Source organism: Diadema setosum, chromosome 17, assembly GCF_964275005.1.
Source record: "Diadema setosum chromosome 17, eeDiaSeto1, whole genome shotgun sequence".
Taxonomy (NCBI): domain Eukaryota; kingdom Metazoa; phylum Echinodermata; class Echinoidea; order Diadematoida; family Diadematidae; genus Diadema; species Diadema setosum.
In genome coordinates, this window is record NC_092701.1 from 25,838,685 (window position 1) to 25,858,055 (window position 19,371).

General features: G+C 37.9%; 1 protein-coding gene across 1 annotated transcript in view; it reads right to left on the bottom strand.

Annotated features, from left to right (window-relative positions):
• The window catches only part of LOC140240876 (early estrogen-induced gene 1 protein-like), a 70,127-nt gene extending 54,793 nt beyond the window's left edge, over window positions 1–15,334 (bottom strand). Inside the window, exon 1 of the mRNA XM_072320649.1 lies at window positions 15,078–15,334. Within this exon, the coding sequence (XP_072176750.1) occupies window positions 15,078–15,223 (146 nt within the window). The 5' untranslated portion in view covers window positions 15,224–15,334. The remainder of the gene's footprint in view (window positions 1–15,077) is intronic.
• Between the last annotated feature and the right edge of the window lie 4,037 nt (window positions 15,335–19,371).

Sequence of the window (19,371 nt, forward strand, 5' to 3'; positions counted from 1 at the left end):
TGACAACTTATGACAATCCATATTTCTCTATAGCCTTTATTCATCAAACTGATCAGAGTGGCAGGCACATGAGAGTGACTCTACTTGTTTTCCTTCCTTTACATAAAACATTACAAAGTGTTGTTCCTCCTACATTCACTATACAAACAAGTGGAGCTTCTCCTGTACCGTAAAACCAGAAATGTTTGCGTGCATTTTAATTTCGCAAATTTAGCGAGGGCCAAGATTTGCAAAATTAAAATGCATGTGAAAGTTCTTGTCTTTAAGAAAAATACGCATGAATGCCAGTTGCAATTTGCAAAAATGTCATGCCGCGAAAAAAGCTGTCGGCTCCAATGCGCGAAAATTTCCTGCAGCGCTAATATCATGCTTTACAGTATCATTTACACTTTCATAAAATCTGATAATCACAATAATCTCCTTGCTTTTTAAATGGCAATTGACAACCATCATCACATATTTCATGTTTTACAGTCACTGACGATTCATTCAAACATGTTGCTTGTCTGTCTATTTGTCTCTGTGTGTGTGTGTGGGGGGGGGGGAGGGGAGCTTATTTCTACTGAACCTTTTCAAAAACAACTGACAAAAAAAAAGGTGTGTTCTAATTGTTAATCGCACCTCTCAGACACATCAGAGAGGAGGATAGCTAGCAATGCACCCATTCGAGATTAAAGCCACGTCTTGATGTGTTGACAAGGCCTAACTGTGAATGTGCCTCTGTTTTTGCTCACCCGTTTAAACATAAAGGGAATCAACACTCATAGAATGCATCATACCCTTACTCTCATGGGAAAGACATGTCCCTTTAATAGCAATTGACAAAAGCCATTAACATTCTACAAGCATTCATTAAGATGTCTGAGGAGAGAAAAAAATAAATGCCGGGATGAAGGCGTGGCTACTAACATTACGGAGCTTTAGATTTTTGCGACGGGTATGTTCAGAGGAAAAAACAGGTTCTGAGCATGCACAGAAGCGTACGTCAAGTCGATCTATTTTTAGCTTGCGTCGTTTGAGTTTTTCACTACGCATTCTGGGCTAGTTTTATGTCCACACAATTTGCGACGTAGAGAACTACTTTGTGCACCAATCATATGGGGGCGACATTTTATTTTTTATACATGTCGCGTCCCAGCCTAATCTAAAGCTATTTTTCAGCACGAAGCAGGAGAGGGGAGAACGTCCAGCGCGTCAAAATCTAAAGACCCTAATGTCTTTGTCATGAAGAATAAAGACATTTCATTTTTCTTACTTGTTCTTTGAATGCCAATCTCAATAGAATTTGCTCCCAAGCTACTTTGGTGAGCATGAAATCAATTTCAATGGCCAAATCCCATAGCTCCCAGATTGATGAAAACTTAATAATAATCGGTACCTTATCAACAAGCCACCTAATCAACTAGATTGGTGCTGAGCCAGTGAAATGACAAATTATCAATACGCTGTGTCATACATATTGTACAACATACTGGGTGAGCTGAGATGCTACATGCACTATTCCTCCTGCTGCACAAACTGTATAGTTCATGTCTGCCTTATAATATTCATGCTAATGCGAATGTGTACTTTAATAGAACTACACAATGTCAAGCACCTGGTTTGCAGCTTTTTTAGATAGAGCGTGTACTAACAAGTAAAATCATAGCCCCACAACACCCCCATTTCTCTTTACCTGGGCTTTACATAGCCACAGGTACATACAACTATAGATGCAGTCCAAATGAAAATAATCACAAATCTGAAAATTAAAAGTCTAAATGAACAAGATAGTATTCCCTGATGAACCCCTCTGCCTGCCCATTAAACTACACTATCCCTTGTCCATATATCACAGGCCTATTGTACAGGTACCTGTGGATCATCATAAACCAGAGAGATGAGATCACCTTCCTGTTTAACCCTAATTGTACAGAGTATCAATACTGCTTAATATGTGAAAGCAAATGGAAAAGTATGAATTTTTTCTTGCTTTCTCAGCATACAAGCTGTACATGTATATAACAAACAGTACACACACAAGAAGCCAATTGGCTACAAAATATTCATACACGTATTATAGTGCATCCAATGGCAAAGTTTTGCACTGAACAGATGAAAAAAAGAGGAAATTTCACAAAATTTGATCCTGCTGGGAAAGTGCATGGATTTCCCAATAATTTCCTGCCCTGGAGCCCTCTTTGCTGAACCTTTACAATGGTTGTCAGAAATAGCCACATCGAGCCTCAAGCAACATGCAGTAAGAATAGCATCAAGATATAGGCCAGCCAGATAACAACAAGAACAACAAAAGCACTTTGACTGTTTCAACTTTATCAGAAGAAATGGTGTTTCTGTTACCTTTGCAAAAACAGTTAAATGACAGTACAATGTACAAGCAAGAGCGGTGTAAATTGTTCCACATATTTAACAATGCCAAAACTTTGGAGAGGAAATATTTTTACCTTGGTGAACATTTCATCAATGCTTTCCTGACCCAAATTCAATATTTTCATACAAGGGTTACCTGTAGCTGAAAATGTTTTCACGATACAGGCTTACATTGCACATTTGCTGATAGAAAATACATTGTACCTGTAAGAGTTAAAGAGAATAATATATAAATTATATATTTCTCTCTTTTCTTGTGAGAGAATTATTCTTTGATCTTTTGCCAGGCATTGGATCTACAATGATGTATGAAGAAATTAAGAATGCATTTATTCTAAATGTCCACTTATTCCCAGAGTAAAGTGTATAAAAATAATTTTGGTGGCCCAGCTACAACATAACAAAGCCTGATATTCATGAGAAGTTTTATTCTAATCTTAAAATCAGTTGTGCCTACAGTTTATGTGTAGTTGTTCTATAGATACAATTCCCATGTCTGACTGGGTCATGTGTGACAGATTTGGTCCACGAATGGAAATGACAATGGTTCAACAAAAACAATAAATTTCACAACATCCTGAAATATTAAGTTGGAAACCATTATGTTATAAACTAACAAAATATATGATCACTAATACAGTTTTTTTTTTTTTATTTGGTCAGCAGGTGGTAATCACTTGCCCAAACTTTACCAAATCATAAACATCCAATTTATTTCCATGTTTGATTGTGGAGTAATATTTCAAGGCAACACTTGGAAATAATTCAGTATTACTCCCCACCCCTACTCCATTAAAGCCACATTATCCTCACCCTCTCCTACCTTGATACATGTAAGTTTGAACACTGCATCTTATCAGAATAAGAGGACAAAGGGCAAATTAGAATGGCCCAATATGTTTGTTAAAATTGATACAACACCAGTATGTTCACTATCTCTCAGCCACTTGCCACATCAACAATTGCCAAAGTCATTCAACAAGTTCTTATCTTGCGACCAAATGTTTAACATCCTCCTGGGAAGGTCATAAAGAGGTAAGAAAAAGTTTGCTGGAGTATTATAAACTCTGTTTCTCACAAAGATTACAATTAATTTGTTTCAATTAATTTGTTTGTTAAAATTGATACAACTCTGGTATGTTCACTATCTCTCAGCCACTTGCCACATCAACAATTGCCAAAGTCATGCAACAAGTTCTTATCTTGCGACCAAATGTTTAACATCCTCCTGGGAAGGTCATAAAGAGGTATTAGAAAAAGTTTGCTGGAGTATTATAAACTCTGTTTCTCACAAAGATTACAATTAATTTGTTTCATGAAAAGCCAACTAAAGTTTGGACCATGAATGGCTGATATGGTGGAGTAGGTCATTAAAGAAATGAAAGCAATAAACTCTATTGTAATCACTAAAATGACACAATCATATTAGTTTTTAAATCATTATATGATATACACATCTCACAAAATATATAGTTTTGGTTCTATACTTCTGTGTAATTTCATTTTACCAATACAGTGCACTCCCATTATAACGAACACAGTTATAACAAAATTCCAGTTACAATGAAGTAAAAATTTAGGCTGCAATATTATCCAGCCTAAGTATTTTTATTGTTTATTTGTTTGGTTACAACGAAATTTCGATATACATGTAATAAAAGAAAACTGCCAGTCCCGAGGACTTCGTAATATAACGGGAGTCCACTGTATTGTTCTCACTTTTGAGATCATTTCTAGATCCATGTCAACCCACTGCTTTATCAAAACAATTATAATCCCCTTCTAGCCAATGCTGACATCATTTTGCATGTAAAACATGTCTGCTACATTGTGTGATAATCTTTTGTGCTCGAGAAGTTGGCATTGTGTTTTTATCATAACTTAATATGGAAATTCCTCAGCAGAGTACATTGTACACTGTAACTACTTAAATATCAAAGAAGCCCCCCCCCCCCCCAATATAAACTCGTTGAGGACAGTCTGATTTGTTACAACATGCATTTCCCGTAGACACCTGCCCGAGAATTCTCGGGACTCGTCTTCAACGGGTTAAAGGTAGGGAATCCCATTTGCATGCCTCAAATGAAGACTTGTATAAAATACAGTGGTATGTTGAAGAGAGTATCATTATGAAACTCCCTTAAAGTATTGAAAGTGGAAGGTAACATTTAATACATTTTCATTGACCGTTAGATTTTGAATTGAATTTTTTTTTCGGGGCTCACCGTAAATTCCAGTACATCACTAGGCTACCTTTGCAGACCCATGCACTGCATGTGTGTCCATCATGTATATTTTGTGAAGAGAGTTCATCAAAACTTACAAACATTTCTATAATATACATTCTTGCCACACACTCTATATGTTATTACATCAGCTCTTATACTTTTAGATTTGTATTTATAGATAAAAAAATACAGAAGACTGCAACAAAAAGGCTTAAGTGTGGCTGACACACAGAACTACTGAGTAGTTGAGTTTTGTGCATTATTCAAATTGTAGATAACTGTTGACTTCCAAATTTCTCAGCAGTGGCCTAAACAAGTCCCCTGAGGTTCATATTTAATGTTTTGCTGCATTTTGGGAGGTCTGTAAAAGGTATCCCCTACCTTTAAGGTTGACCTACTTACACATACATTTGTATATGGCACTAATTCCTGAAGTCAAGTGATGTTCGCTTCATGTGATCTAGTACCAATACATTAACCTCACAAATGAGGAGAAAGCCCATCACATTACTGCCAGTTACATCACACTGCTATTGTTAGTGTCAGAAATGAAGGAGAGCGAGGGGGTAGAGGGCATGGATTAGTAATATGCTGCCATCGGTAAGCGCACGAAAGTGACAAACTGTGACTCTTATAATTACTAATGGTTACTTGTATATCAAAGTACCATGTGGTTCTTGGTTACTGACAGCAGTACTAAACCATTTGCTATTGTTTTGAACTGGGGACATGAAACAGAGTGAAGATGTTCCTTCCTGTACAAGGTAAGCGAAAGGAAAACACCAAATAACTACAAAGATGTGAATTTCACTTGAGACACTTCAGGTTTCAAACTACTGTGATAATTGGTCTTTCTCAGAATTGGAATAAAGTGTGTACGTATACCCTGGTATATCAAGCTTGTAAAATTGTCCAATGGCAAGGCAGATGTACCTACCAATCTCAATCTCTAACAGTAACACATCTCATTTTAATTGGAGTGAATCAATGTGACGTTATGTAATTAAGTATTGACCTATCAGCCTCTTTATTCTCATCCATGTTATCATACAAAATCAATCATTCTAATAACCTCTTTCAATTTGTCTGTGTATGTTTGCATGCTTTCCTTTTCTTGTGATCTCTGATTGCTAATGAAATTTTCTTCAATCCACCTCTCTCTACCCCTCCCCCATCCTCCTGTACATGTTGAGGCCAGCTTGGAAACATGGGTGAGGAAGACAAGTGAAGCGAGTGAGAGAAAGGGGAGGGGTTCAGCCCAGCCAACAATAAGATCTATATTGAAAGGTGAGCTCTTCTATGCAAGCATTGCATAATACACACAACAATAGGGATGTCTGGGGTTCAACAAACTTTGTACCATTCAGGCACTCAGTACTGGTACAGCCTTATCCCCCCCCCCCCTTTTTTTATTCAAGATGTTCTTTGTAGTAGCTTGCTGTGTGATCGAGATCTGTTGTGACTGTATGTATAGCATTCCATGTGAGATCTCACTATTGTGTGGAAAGCCCACTCAGGTGCCATTCAGCCAGTTTAACCTTGCTGTGTAGGCAGACACCTCCTGTGTTTGCTAGGCAATTAGAACCTTCAGTCCTGCTTTTACCCAACCCCATAATATTTCTTTTATGTGTTGGCCGGGTGCAATGTCGTGTCAGATCGAACTCCTCAAACATCACATAACAACCACCACCTCCTCAGAGGAATGTACATCTTATTTGCCATGGCGTTGGGACAGGATGGTGCATCATTAATAGGCACACGTATGGTTGATTGGCAGTGGAGGGTACTGCTCTGCTCAAGCATAAAATACGAACTAAAAACAAAAACAAAAACAAAGACATGATAAAAAGCCAACAAATAAATTGCTTAGGAGCTACATGTAGGAGGCCCTCTGTAATGTGAAACATACACGTATCTTGCTGGGAATTAAGCATTCAGCATATCACCAAGTAATTGAATCTACATAAGAACTTGATAATGCATTTTGCTATGCACTGTTAATAGTCAGTGCATGTACACATGCTACAATTAGTGTAATTTTAAGTATATCAGGAAGCACGCACTGCACATTAATATTCCCACGCTTCACACTCCAGATTACTGAAGTAGGGGGGAAAAACTGATTCAGTGCTGAAGAGACACATGAACATACTGCATGTCTTCAGCCTTTCCGACATCATGTACGTTATGGCTTATAATGGCATACAGAGCCCTTCATAATTCATTGTTTTTGGGGATTTGTTTTGCCATTGTTCTCTGTAACATACCGTCAAACATTTGAATGTAAACTGATTGTTCATTTTCTAAATTGATGATGTTTACAACTACACCTAACAAATGAAATGCTTTACTTCACCATGCAAAGTTTATAGCATTCTAAATTTGGCTCTGGTCACAGTGTCAGTTCAATTAAACTTTACGATGCTGTTGTTTTGACTAAAAATAGAATGAAATAGGCCTACTGCTTAGATAGTAAAAAATACAAAAACTGGACATCAATACAACATGTGCAATATGTATTTAAGTGTATGCAAGAAATACTTTTACCCATGCACTGTATGCAATTCCTCTTGTATTTCTGCCAGTCTTCAAAAATAAAAATCATCAAGACATGTGTCATATAGCCTCGCAGAGATGAAATCATTAGATTATTAATTATATTTTGTGAATCTGGTGATCTGTTGCAACCACTGGCATTCCATTATATTACAAGGATGAGTCCTTATAAATTCTTGGACAAAACAGTATTTTTTTGTTTGATTATTAAGGTCATCCAAGGGAAATTTTCAAGTACCGGTACTGTAAAACAAGGCATGTTCGCGTGCATTTTAATTCCGCGAATTTCGCAAACGCCAAGATTCGTGAAATTAAAATGCTCCTGAAAGTTCTTGTCTACACTATGCATTGAATGCCAGTGGCAATTCGCGAAAATTTCATGCCGCGAATATATATCATATTTTACAGTTACTCACTTTCACGTGTACAGTACATGCATCCTACCATTTGAAAGTTTTACAGCAGTATACCCTACATTATCAAAGCTTTCAATACAAGACTTGAAAAGGCTATGAAAAGAATGCATAATACATTGAAAAAAAAAAACTGAGGTCAGGATATGAGGAATTGACTACAAATATTCTAATCTCATCTTGTCCTTCACAGGATGACAAAAGACAAATATGTCCCCTTTGTGACCACAGGGATAGACTTTGGAACACGAGACTTGCACCCACACAAAGTTGTTCTTTCACTTTCGTTCAGCTGTTAAAAATCTACTAGTACACTCTGAATCATAAAACAGTGTGCAACAGATAGCCTCTTAATGAAACTACCATACATGCTATTTTTTATCATTAAAAAAATGAATTTATTGAAAAAAAAAACCTGCATATTGTAGAAAAGACCTGTAACTTTAACAGCACATGCTTCCTACTCACACTTACAGCCTCTTTAAAGGTAGGGGATACCTTTTACAGACCTCCCAAAGTGCAGCAAAACATTAAATATGAACCTCAGGGGACTTGTTTAGGCCACTGCTGAGAAATTTGGAAGTCAACAGTTATCTACAATTTGAATAATGCACAAAACTCAACTACTCAGTAGTTCTGTGTGTCAGCCACACTTAAGCCTTTTTGTTGCAGTCTTCTGTATTTTTTTATCTATAAATACAAATCTAAAAGTATAAGAGCTGATGTAATAACATATAGAGTGTGTGGCAAGAATGTATATTATAGAAATGTTTGTAAGTTTTGATGAACTTTCTTCACAAAATATACATGATGGACACACATGCAGTGCATGGGTCTGCAAAGGTAGCCTATTAATGTACTGGAATTTACGGTGAGCCCCGAAAAAAATTCAATTGATTCAAAATCTAACGGTCAATAAAAATGTACTAAATGTTACCTTTCACTTTCAATACTTTATGGGAGTTTCTAAAATGATACTCTCTTCAACCTACCACTGTATTTATACAAGACATGCAAATGGGATTCCCTACCTTTAAGACAGTAACACCTGCTGTTTTGAAATAACATGAAAGAATTTAGTATGCTGGCAAAATATCACATGCATTGCATCAACACAATAGCACTGTCCAATGTATGAAAAGCTGGGATTAAAATTGCATGTTTTTCACATGCTGTATTTGATTCAGACATTGCAACTGCTTTAAAGTTGTAGTGTACTGTGAAGTTGTTGTCCTTAGAAGTGATTCCTTTGCTGGAAAAGGTCAACCTGATTTTACATTCATAAAAGAGTGTACATAGAGATGTACATATAGAATGTGTAATATCAAAAGCACTGAAGACAAAAGGACTCATCATTAAAGTTAACAAAACATGATATGTATTTTGAGAAAAAAAATGCACCTGGCTGTATAGCACTCACTTTCCATAGCAAATGATGTAAACAGGAAGCCCTTGAACTCAAGTTGAAGAACAGCTTCTATACTGGCCTTGACAGTGCATTGTCCAGTATCCACCATAAATTGCCTTTACCTTTTCATTGAGGTACAAATCTGATTAAGGGATTAAAAGCCTCTTGTTCAGGATTCCTGGCCTGTAATCCTTGCTAAGCAGCAAAGAATAGGATTACAGGACAAAATGGCTTCTCCCTTCAACTGGGTACCAACATGAACCAGGTGTTTCTCCATGAGAGTATAAAGTTCATTCACTGCCAGTGACAATGATTTGTACAACTTGTCAATGTGTATTTTGAGATGCTGGTACAAAGAGAGTTAATTTCACTACCACTGGTAAGACTCTGTAGTAGGCCTACTTGGTGTCCTAAAAGCAATATGGTCATTGACCCCAGGCCCTCCTCTGATTTTCTATTAAAAGAAGGTGTGATATCACTACTTCTTTACTAGGCATGTAGTAGATCAGCAAAATTCACTTTAAGGGCAAATAGATTGAGTTAAGTTTAATTAGGCCTATATTGTACATGTATAACATATTGGTGTGAGTGTCAGTTTACCTTCGATGCACAACAAGAAACAATGTCAATCTTGGTATTAAAAATTACTCGCATCAAATGTTTACTGTATCATTCAAGCTGATCACACCAGGATGAAAAAGATTTAATCAATGAAGGAATCTTTTATCAAAAATCAACATAGCAATATCCACAGACTGTGGACAGAAAAAAAAAAGGTATCATAATCCAGGATAGAATTATTCTGATTTTACTCTGAATTTACCCAAATGGTAGGTGTATAGCAAATTAGCAGTCATTAATACAATTTACCATTCCTAGACATTCGGTTCAACATGTACAGGAAAGTCCTAGTACATCTAAAGTTACCAGTTATTAATACCATTTATGGACATTAGGCACAACATACAGTTAACAGCTTTGAATTTTAGTCTATCATTTCAATAGCAATGCTGAGTACAGTTGTATGAAATATCTTCATATGTTCTCAATGGAACTTTAGGAAGAAAAACCCATGCAATTATATGCACTCTGTCCCTCCAGTACCATTTTTATGTACACAATGCTTTGATGTCACAAATGGGCCCTGTAATGGGAGAACTCAACTCCCAGGGATCAAAATCCTAAGTGCAATTCCATAAATAATTGCTATGTTGCACCAAAGTCCTTTTCAGAAATGGAGAGAGAGAGAGAGGTAAGCATCTATAGGGAATAGAGAACAGAGAGGGAGAAATGGAGGTGGGATGAAATGCCATTGTAGTGCACCAGATTTTCAACTGGGAGATTCAGTGAAAGACATGTATGCAAAAAGAGAGCTAGAAAAAAATAAGATTCAACTCTCTTTGAGCAAATCTTTATTTGCTTTCCCAGGCGCTTTTTCTCTACCCTCCCACAAGAGGGATCACGAAGCTATTGAATTCGAAAATTATTCAAATCCTTTCATATCGAGCCATCAGTTTCCTTACACTGTCCAATGTGGATTTTCCTCTGCAGCACAGCACACTCTTCTTATGGTACAGAACCTGAACGGTGCATTGATACAATAGGGCCTACATCATCCGTGCATAACTGCAGTTTGGGGCAACACACTCAAGCATGCTCCATAGCATGTGTTTTTATTCTCTTGTCACTCATTGGCCCGAATTCTCAAAGCTGGAATAACTATTCCGCGGAATAGTTATACCGGGGAATAAGTTATTCCACCTTTGACAATATATTCCGGGAAAGAAATCGCATCATTTTACGTCACGAGGGCCTGATTTGAATTTAAGAGGCGTAATAAATCGGTGGAATAAGCGGTGTAATAAAGTTATTCCATCTTTGAGAATTCGGGCCCATGTGAATTTTCTGCAAAAACTGTGTGGAGCATCTTAAAGTTACATGTAGGATAGGTATCAAACCCCATCTTCGACAAACTAACAGTGTACAGTATCATAGATAATGCTTGATAGCATTATGTCACATCATAAAAAAATGTATTTAATGTACCAGTGGTACTAGTAAAAGGGTTCATAAGAGTCATGGCCATCACTGGATTTACACTATGTAAAAATGGAACATGGTCATTATCTAGTTCATGCAGCAACCTTCATGTGACAAACATTGCAGAAATATGTGATCTTCATCAATATCTAAGGAGCTACGAAGATGTAACTGAATACACATTGTACATGTTACAATATCGTACCAAAGACTTTAATTCATTTTCACCATTTCCTTCATAATGTCATACAGTGTAGTGTAGTTCAAGGTTATCATACTGTGAATGAAAGAGGCCATTTCTGACAATTAAATCCAACAAGCACAAGATTTCAAAAATTCTTTCATTTTCCCATGTCTCACCACGATACAGTTTCCAAAGCATACAATTCACTGGTATGACGAAAACCAGAAATTTTCGCTTGCATGAAATTTTTCCAAATTTCGTGAGGGGCCAGGTTTTTGCAAAAAAAAATGCACGCAAAAGTTGTCTACACACAATACACCAGTGGCAATTATGCAAAAATTTCACGCCGCGAAAAAGGCCATCGGCTGTAATTCGCAAAATTACTATGCCATGAAATCAGTGTATTTCTGGTTTTACAGTAGACAGACAGAAGCAAACTGAATGGTTAAGCTGTTGAGGACGAGTCACGAGTACACTCCGGCAAGTGTTGATGGGAAATGCATGTTGTAGCAAAATCAGCCAGTCTAAAACAGGTTAAATGCTCGTGTGAGTATTTCAGTGTTGCATGTGGGAATACCTTAGCAGTACTGTATGTCGTCCTATGTCGACTGGGCAACAATTAAACGATCACAGCTGTGTGGACCGTTAGTTGTGATGCAGCGGAACCGTCATTGAAGCGTTCAGCTAGAGAGTGGTAATGAATGTCACCCTCACCTGGCTGGCCTGAGACTAAAAACTTTAATAGGCCATGTAAGTCCCAGACACCACTGAATGGGGCGAGGTGTGGGCACTGCCTATGTAGCTGGGGTGACTCCTTAGCTTCACGACTGTAATCCTGTAACTGATCACTTCCCCCCACATCCCACAGTGATACAAGATCAATGCTAGTATCTCTATGGGACATTGTGATCAGCAAATGATTTTATTTCCACATTTCATCTTGTCGCTTGTGATAAATATCAGAGCTGTCGCAGCAATGGGATTTGACATTTAAGGCCTATAAGATAAATAACAGGACCATCCAATATACACTGTACACCAGTCCATCCTTCTTTTTTCACATCAGGTAGAATGGTTTACATACAAACAATTTGTATTATACATAGACAATTTACCACGTCTAATTTTTCCCGAATTAGGACTTCTCAGCAATTTCGCAAGAGTTAAATTCACAATTGTGACGTACATGTACACCGTGTACAGTACTGAACAGAGAAGCGTACGTGTGTGCATGCAACATTTACTTCGGGATCAAAGTCAATATTTTTGCACCCAACTTGTGAAATTCACAAAAATGAAAAACCTTGTGAAACATTCAGTACAGTACATTCTAAATGTCAAATACAAGTATTTAATTCACTGCTCTGTTACTTCTCTTTTCCTCCACATTTGTGGAATCAAGAATCATCTATAGAGAGTAACACCTTAAGTACTAACCACAGTACTGCAAAATACAAGTATGGTATACTCTATTGTTGACCTGGCTAATCAATAGCAAGCTTTGGATCTGCAATGCAAATGCATTGACGACCCAGCATCCTGTGTTGGGCAATGGAAGCAGCTGTCTCACGCATACATGCAATAAACACAATTTTTATTTCCTACATCACAATCAATGTCTTTAAAGGGTGTGTGCAGTTCTGGTCAAGGTGAGGATTTAGCTTTTAATGTTTTGCGAGATATTCAGAAACCACTCTATGAGATGTCAAAGAGCATGCAGTTCTAAGGGGTATCAAAAGTTTATTCGATGAAAATCGGTTTTGAAATGGCTGAGATATCCAAAAACAAGGTGAAACAAAGAGATCCTAATAAAGTTGTGGCATGTCGCCTTTTATTATTAGCACTTTTTTTTTTTGATATCTCAGCCATTTGAATACCAATTTCCATCAAATAAACATTGAATCCTTCTTAAAATTACATGCTCTTTCATATTTCATAAGAGGCTTTTCATTATCTCACTTAGGAATATTCAAAACATGAATCCCCACCTCAACCAGTACGGTACAGTCCCTTTAAAGCATTCACGTCGCAGATCTACAGCTCGTTTATGTCAGTGCCATGGGAACACTACATGACAGCCTTTAATCACTATTAAATCTTGGTGATATTGTAGCAGCACAATCAATAGGCAACTTATCTCACAAGGATTCAAAGTTTGTTGACCTTTGCTGGTGATTTATTGATTTATTGGCTCAGAGGGCCCTTGCTCTTCACTGTTTATAATGGGGCAACTTTCTACATGACCACATAGGAGGTATACTGCTTCCATAGTAGTAGTGTGTTCATGGGTAGGTTGTCTTCCTGCTGTATTGTTTTTAACCACAAAGTCAAACAGGGATCTGTCAAAGGCAAAGTGTAGGCGGCGCAACAATATCTTCTACCAATTTCAGTCACCAGCATCTTTTTTTTTTTTCCTTCCTCTTCAATCTGAATAAAAAATGTTATCTTGTGAAGTGAAGCATGACTTGTTTGACTACATGAATGCTATCTTTTGGGTCCTCTCTCTCTCTCTCTCTCTCAGCTTTGTTTCAAGGTGATATTGGAATTGAATGAAAAAATATTTGAGTGCACCCTGCAATAATTGCAACTAATAGTACTGTACGACATTTTCTTCAAGATGTGTTTCAGTCTGTGGGTAGAAAAAAAAAAAAAAAAAGGAGGCATAGTAGACCACGTCACAGGCTTTCACTTTTTGAAGCATTTAGGCCTACATGTATCATTCACTGCAACCCCCAAACTGTCATACACATGTAGATCCCTTCATCTTCACACTATACAAAAAAAAAAAAAAAAAAAAATTAATACGCAGTGCCTTTAATGCAGTCGTTACATGTGAGCAAAGACAGTAGGAAACATCCCCAGAAAAAGGAAATAATAAAAGATCCAATAATTTATAGAATATTACACATGCTGTGAGAGTCATCTTCGTGTTGATCTAGTTAGTGTCAAAAGCTATTATACAACATTAGGGCTGGAACATCAGTGTACATATGAGGTACAATGTATTGTAGACCTACAGTATCTGTACTAATGTTATTCCAATGACTCAATAAGTACAGTTTGCGGACAGTATGCACTTCACAAAGAATTTTTCACTTTACTGTACACACACACACACACACACACAATAAAGAAAAACAGCAGACAAAAATATGGTTTCTCTGTGGCTTGCAGTATGAGGAATTCAAACATCAATTTCTTTTGTCTCGGAGAAGGTGTCACAATATCTCTTGACACATCTTGAGTAGTGCTGTAAGTGGTAGGTAAACAGGGATGTGTAGAGCAAATATCGAAAACGAGACAAATACACTGTTATTACTCATGTGATGTCATAGATGATAGTCTTATGAGTGAGACACAGTGTACACATTGTATTGGCATGGGATGACTATTTTTATCCCTAACATGCATATACGCAAAAAGTTGATCATGACTTTCCCCATATTTCTCAGATTTCACTCAGAAATTTAATGGATCTATTGCCTCAGGCTCTCTGCATATAAATATCAAATGAAATTTCTTTCAGGTGCATTCTGTCCTATTTCAGCTTCTTTTCACACACGTGCATACTGTTGGCAGGGCTGCATACTAACCCATTTTTTCTACTGGTCTGACCTGTCTCTCTGACAAGTACTGTAGGTACCCAGTTTTTTTCTATTCTTTACTGGTCCATTCCTGAAAAAGTTACTGGTCCAAAGGTAATTTTACTGATCCTGGACCGTCGCACCTTTGCTAGTGTGCAGTGTTGCTGTTGGTACTCAAAATATACTATCTTATACATAATTGTGTCAGCATTGATATTTAAAGAACTCTGTACAATGCACAGTGGGTATAAACCATTATAAAACTTCACTTGAAAGTCTAGAGCATTCTCTCACCTTGACGACAGCTGTGCAAAGTTGCCTCCCTCTAAGAGTCTGACTTTTCCAAAAAGGACTGCATTGATGAGTGGTACTGATGACAGTTCTACCAGCTCAAAATTCACTTGGAATTTGAACTTTTTCTTCTTCATGATGAAAGTCATTGCATGGCCAGGAGACAAAACACTCCTCCGGGTAAATCCGCAGAATGCAAAATTAGATCCAACGCAAGGAGCTTTATGGTGTGGGATCCTTTTGTGCGGTCTTCTCTTCAGTAATTCCTGCAATGGGTCAAACATATACAGATTTGAAATGAGAGCCAATTTGTGGAAAAAAAAAAAGCAACATGGTTTGTTAAATCTTTTTCAGCACACTGATATTGATAGCATTCTCACATTTTTGGTGGAGTCAAGTATGCATCCCAATTCTGTCAGCAATGGCAACATGTCTGTGAGCTTGGTTAATTTCACTGCTTTATCAAGTAGAACCAACCTAGAAATGCAATGCACATTCAATAAGCAAAAACAAAGGAAAGAGCAGCACAAGACGTAGTCTAGAAAACATACCAATCACGTGACTCTAGAAATTACGTTCTATTGGTACATTGTATCTTGTTACTTTTCTATAAAATTATCTGATTCTCTCCACCTGTTTTGCTTTCTCCTTGATCAACACTTTTACCTATGTATGTACCTTTAGAGAGAATTCAAGTTCAATTGTGGGTTTATGACATCACCTCTGGACCGCTAAACTTTGAGAAATATTACATCAGCAAACCCTCTAAAATTCTTATTTGCAAGCCTCAGCCCATATATTACTACACAAATGAATCTCTGCAAATTTATGATGGATAGAGCGATTCTTGGTATTCAAAACAATTTGAGGCAAAAGGAAGATGGCATTTTTCTCTACTTTGCTTTGTCAAAAGTCATCGCCTGTCCGCAAAACCTCCGATACTGCTGCTAATTCATAAATGCTGTGGTCACTGTCACAAGTCAGCACTGACCGACAAGTATGTCTAATTCCGCGAAAAACTTCTCATTTATAATAATGACATTTGCTGGGTCTGTCTAAAAGCGAAAAACTGACCCAGCAAATGTCATTATTATAAATGAGAAGTTTTTCGCGGAATTAGACATACTTGTCGGTCAAAAGTCAGCAGTGACTTATGAACTGTTTCATGATTTTTTTTTCCTTTTCAACTGACACAAGTATTCTTTTAGTAAGGTATTGTCTCATCTGGTTGCATGTCAAGTATTAATTGTAATACAGTGTCAAGGGTAGATATACTCACTCAATTTGTAAACCCGATGTGATTCAAACACACAGTCTTCTGATGTTTTTGACTGACACAAGCAGTCTCTTGTCTTAACTACTTGTGTGCTGTACTACCAACATAACACTCTGTCACCAGTACTCAGTTGATTGTACAGACTTGAATCAAAACAACTCAGAACAAAGCTCCTAACTTACATGTACTTTGCCTAGAAACTTCTAACGTTAGATGTATACTGCATGTATGCGTATATTCAGAGCTGCCGGAGGCAGCTATCTGTGATTGGATGCCAGTATTCTGTAATTTACCCATTATCAGAATATAGTGACAGGTCACAGGTGATACGTAAACCTAAGTAAATTAAGACATTTAAGCTTGTCCGGTTGGTGGCCCCTGCATACGGGTGTTGGACTGTACCAAAGAAGAAGAAGCCTAGGCTAGAGTACTGAGTATAAAGTGTTCTCGGTGAACACGGCGAACAACAACATTACCCACACAAAAACATCTCTTCATCAATGTTCATAATCTAAACCATAACTGCATAAGCATGGCCGCTGCCATGCCCAAGACTTTGTCGTAGGTTCTAAAGTCAGAACAGCAAACATATATCGGGTGGGTCAAGACCCTATCAGCCACCAAATTGGGTATTCAGAGACTAATATGTTTTATCTCAACTTTCATGCAACAAGGCCCAGCCAGGTCTGGTCTGACAAAAGTTCTACCCACAGTAACCCAGCCCACGTACCACCTAGCTATGGTCAGCGAGCGAGCGAGCGGGTCTTTGCCCTTGGCTCCTCCCGCTACTCACCGATGTTTATGACGGCCCAGCAGAGGGGGAAGAGTGGGCAAAGCGAGTGACTTACCGTACGGCTATGGAAAATCTCTCATTAACACTTCAGGTTTCACAGTCTCCTGATTATCAAACAGCGCAGCCAGTCAGTGGTAATCTTCGCGACTCGATGCCTGAGATAGAATCCATATAATCCGTAGACGATGTCGATGATCGGCGGTACGATCACTTTTTGTTTCAAGGAAGACAGCTACTACCGATCTTGCATATCAATCCGAAAACACGCATACGTACAGTACAGTCGCGTCGAACAGCTTCGCTGCTTTTACAACAGAAGTAGCATGCACATAGTATGCACAGTGTACACACGTCTAGCGAGACCAGTGTAAAAATTTTTCGTGTGCATAATATGCAGCGGCCCAATGACGGCAGCTGTGTGTGTTTTGTATACAAGTACAGCGGTACGTCTTCAGCGGCAGCATAGGTTGCCACGAGATGGCGCTACAATCCTAATGAAAAATCATCAATGAACTCTTTCCTAGCCACAAAAAGAGATTTTTCTCCTCCCTACAAATCTCTTTGCTAGCAAGGCATGCTAACAGTACGCCTACTACTGTACCTCCCTGCTTGTACTGCACTTTGTTACCGCAAATCAACATAAGAATATGAAAATGCTTGCATTTCTAAAACGCAATCTTCGCATAAAATCTTCTGATGTTAAAGCCACAGCTTACAAAACGTTGGTTCGACCAATAATAATTGTTGAGTATGCTTCCACAGTTTGGGACCCATCTACCAAGAACCTAATCCACCAAGTGGAAATGGTCCAGAGAAGAGCTGCGCGATTCACTTTAAATCGCTACCATAACATCTCGAGTGTCACCAAAATGCTACAAGAACTTAATTGGACCACTCTGGGACAGCGCAGAGAAAATGACAGGCTAATTATGATGTACAAAATACACAATAATCTCACTCCTCTTTCAGCACAGGACTATATTATCAAACAGGCTACTCAGTTAACGAGAGCCTCGCAACCACACTCCTATCAGGTACCATATTCGAGAACTGAATCGCATCGCCATTCGTTCTTCCCAAGAACTGTAAGGAACTGGAATTCCCTGTCGTCAGAAATTGTTTCAGCGCCATCTGTGGGATCATTTCGAAACCGTCTGACGGTTGATCACAGTGGCTAGTTTTTTCGTCAAATTTTTCTATGTGCTTGTAAATATCAGTAAATAAATTGTATTATAATGTAAATAGCACCAGTCTGCAAGAATCTTCAGTCTATTGAAGGAGGCAGACTTAATCAGAAGAAGAAGAAGAATAATATTTAATATCGTAAACCCCTTTGTGACATAGAGGGAGAGAGGGAGGACGGGGAGGGAGGGAGGACGGGGAGAGAGGGAGGACGGGGAGAGAGGGAGGAAGGGGAGGGAGGGAGGTGCAGGCCCACACTTTTGCTTGAAAAAAAAAAAAGTAGAAGAGTGGAAATGTTACTGAAACCAAAATCAAAATATAATAATTATAATTATGTGGTCATGTGGATATCGTGAAAGCAGCAATACTTTAGTAGAACACAATGTCATTTAGGGTTGAAAGTTTGAAGAAAATCGGACAATCATTATACAAATGTTACTAATTTTTAAAGTTTCGGTGCCGTCATCCCTGGATAAGAAGACTATTGAATTTGATGACGTCATTATAGACTACAGAATTCCACAAATTTTCAATTTTCATGAAAAGTATGAATTTCGAGGACATGCTACTGGCATAATCAAGTAACAAGTGACATAAATAATATTTGACATAAACTTAGTGACACAAATATCTTTTAGGTAGAATGGGCGCTTTTGATGAGATCATTATTATTATTAAATCTCTATGATAATGTAAAAGGGTAATATCATTTCCTTGCTTTCTGAAAGAGGAAAGTCAAGTGCTCTTTCGTTATGCTATGTATAGAAAAGTGAGATAATCTACGTTTTCACATTTGAAAGAAAATTAACAAAATCATGGTATCTCGACCCATTTTACTTGGGAAAGAAAAACATGAATTAATCTTCAACATACTGCGTGCAACCAATTCCGGTGAACTCTACGGCACAATAAAACGCTAAACTGGGTGCCTCATTGGGCTGGAGACTAGTATTGGCGACCCTGGTCACCGCGTTTCGTGACAGTTATCAGCCCTGAAAAGTTGTCACTCTCTTCTCAGCCAATAAGAACCAAGGATTTTAATGAAA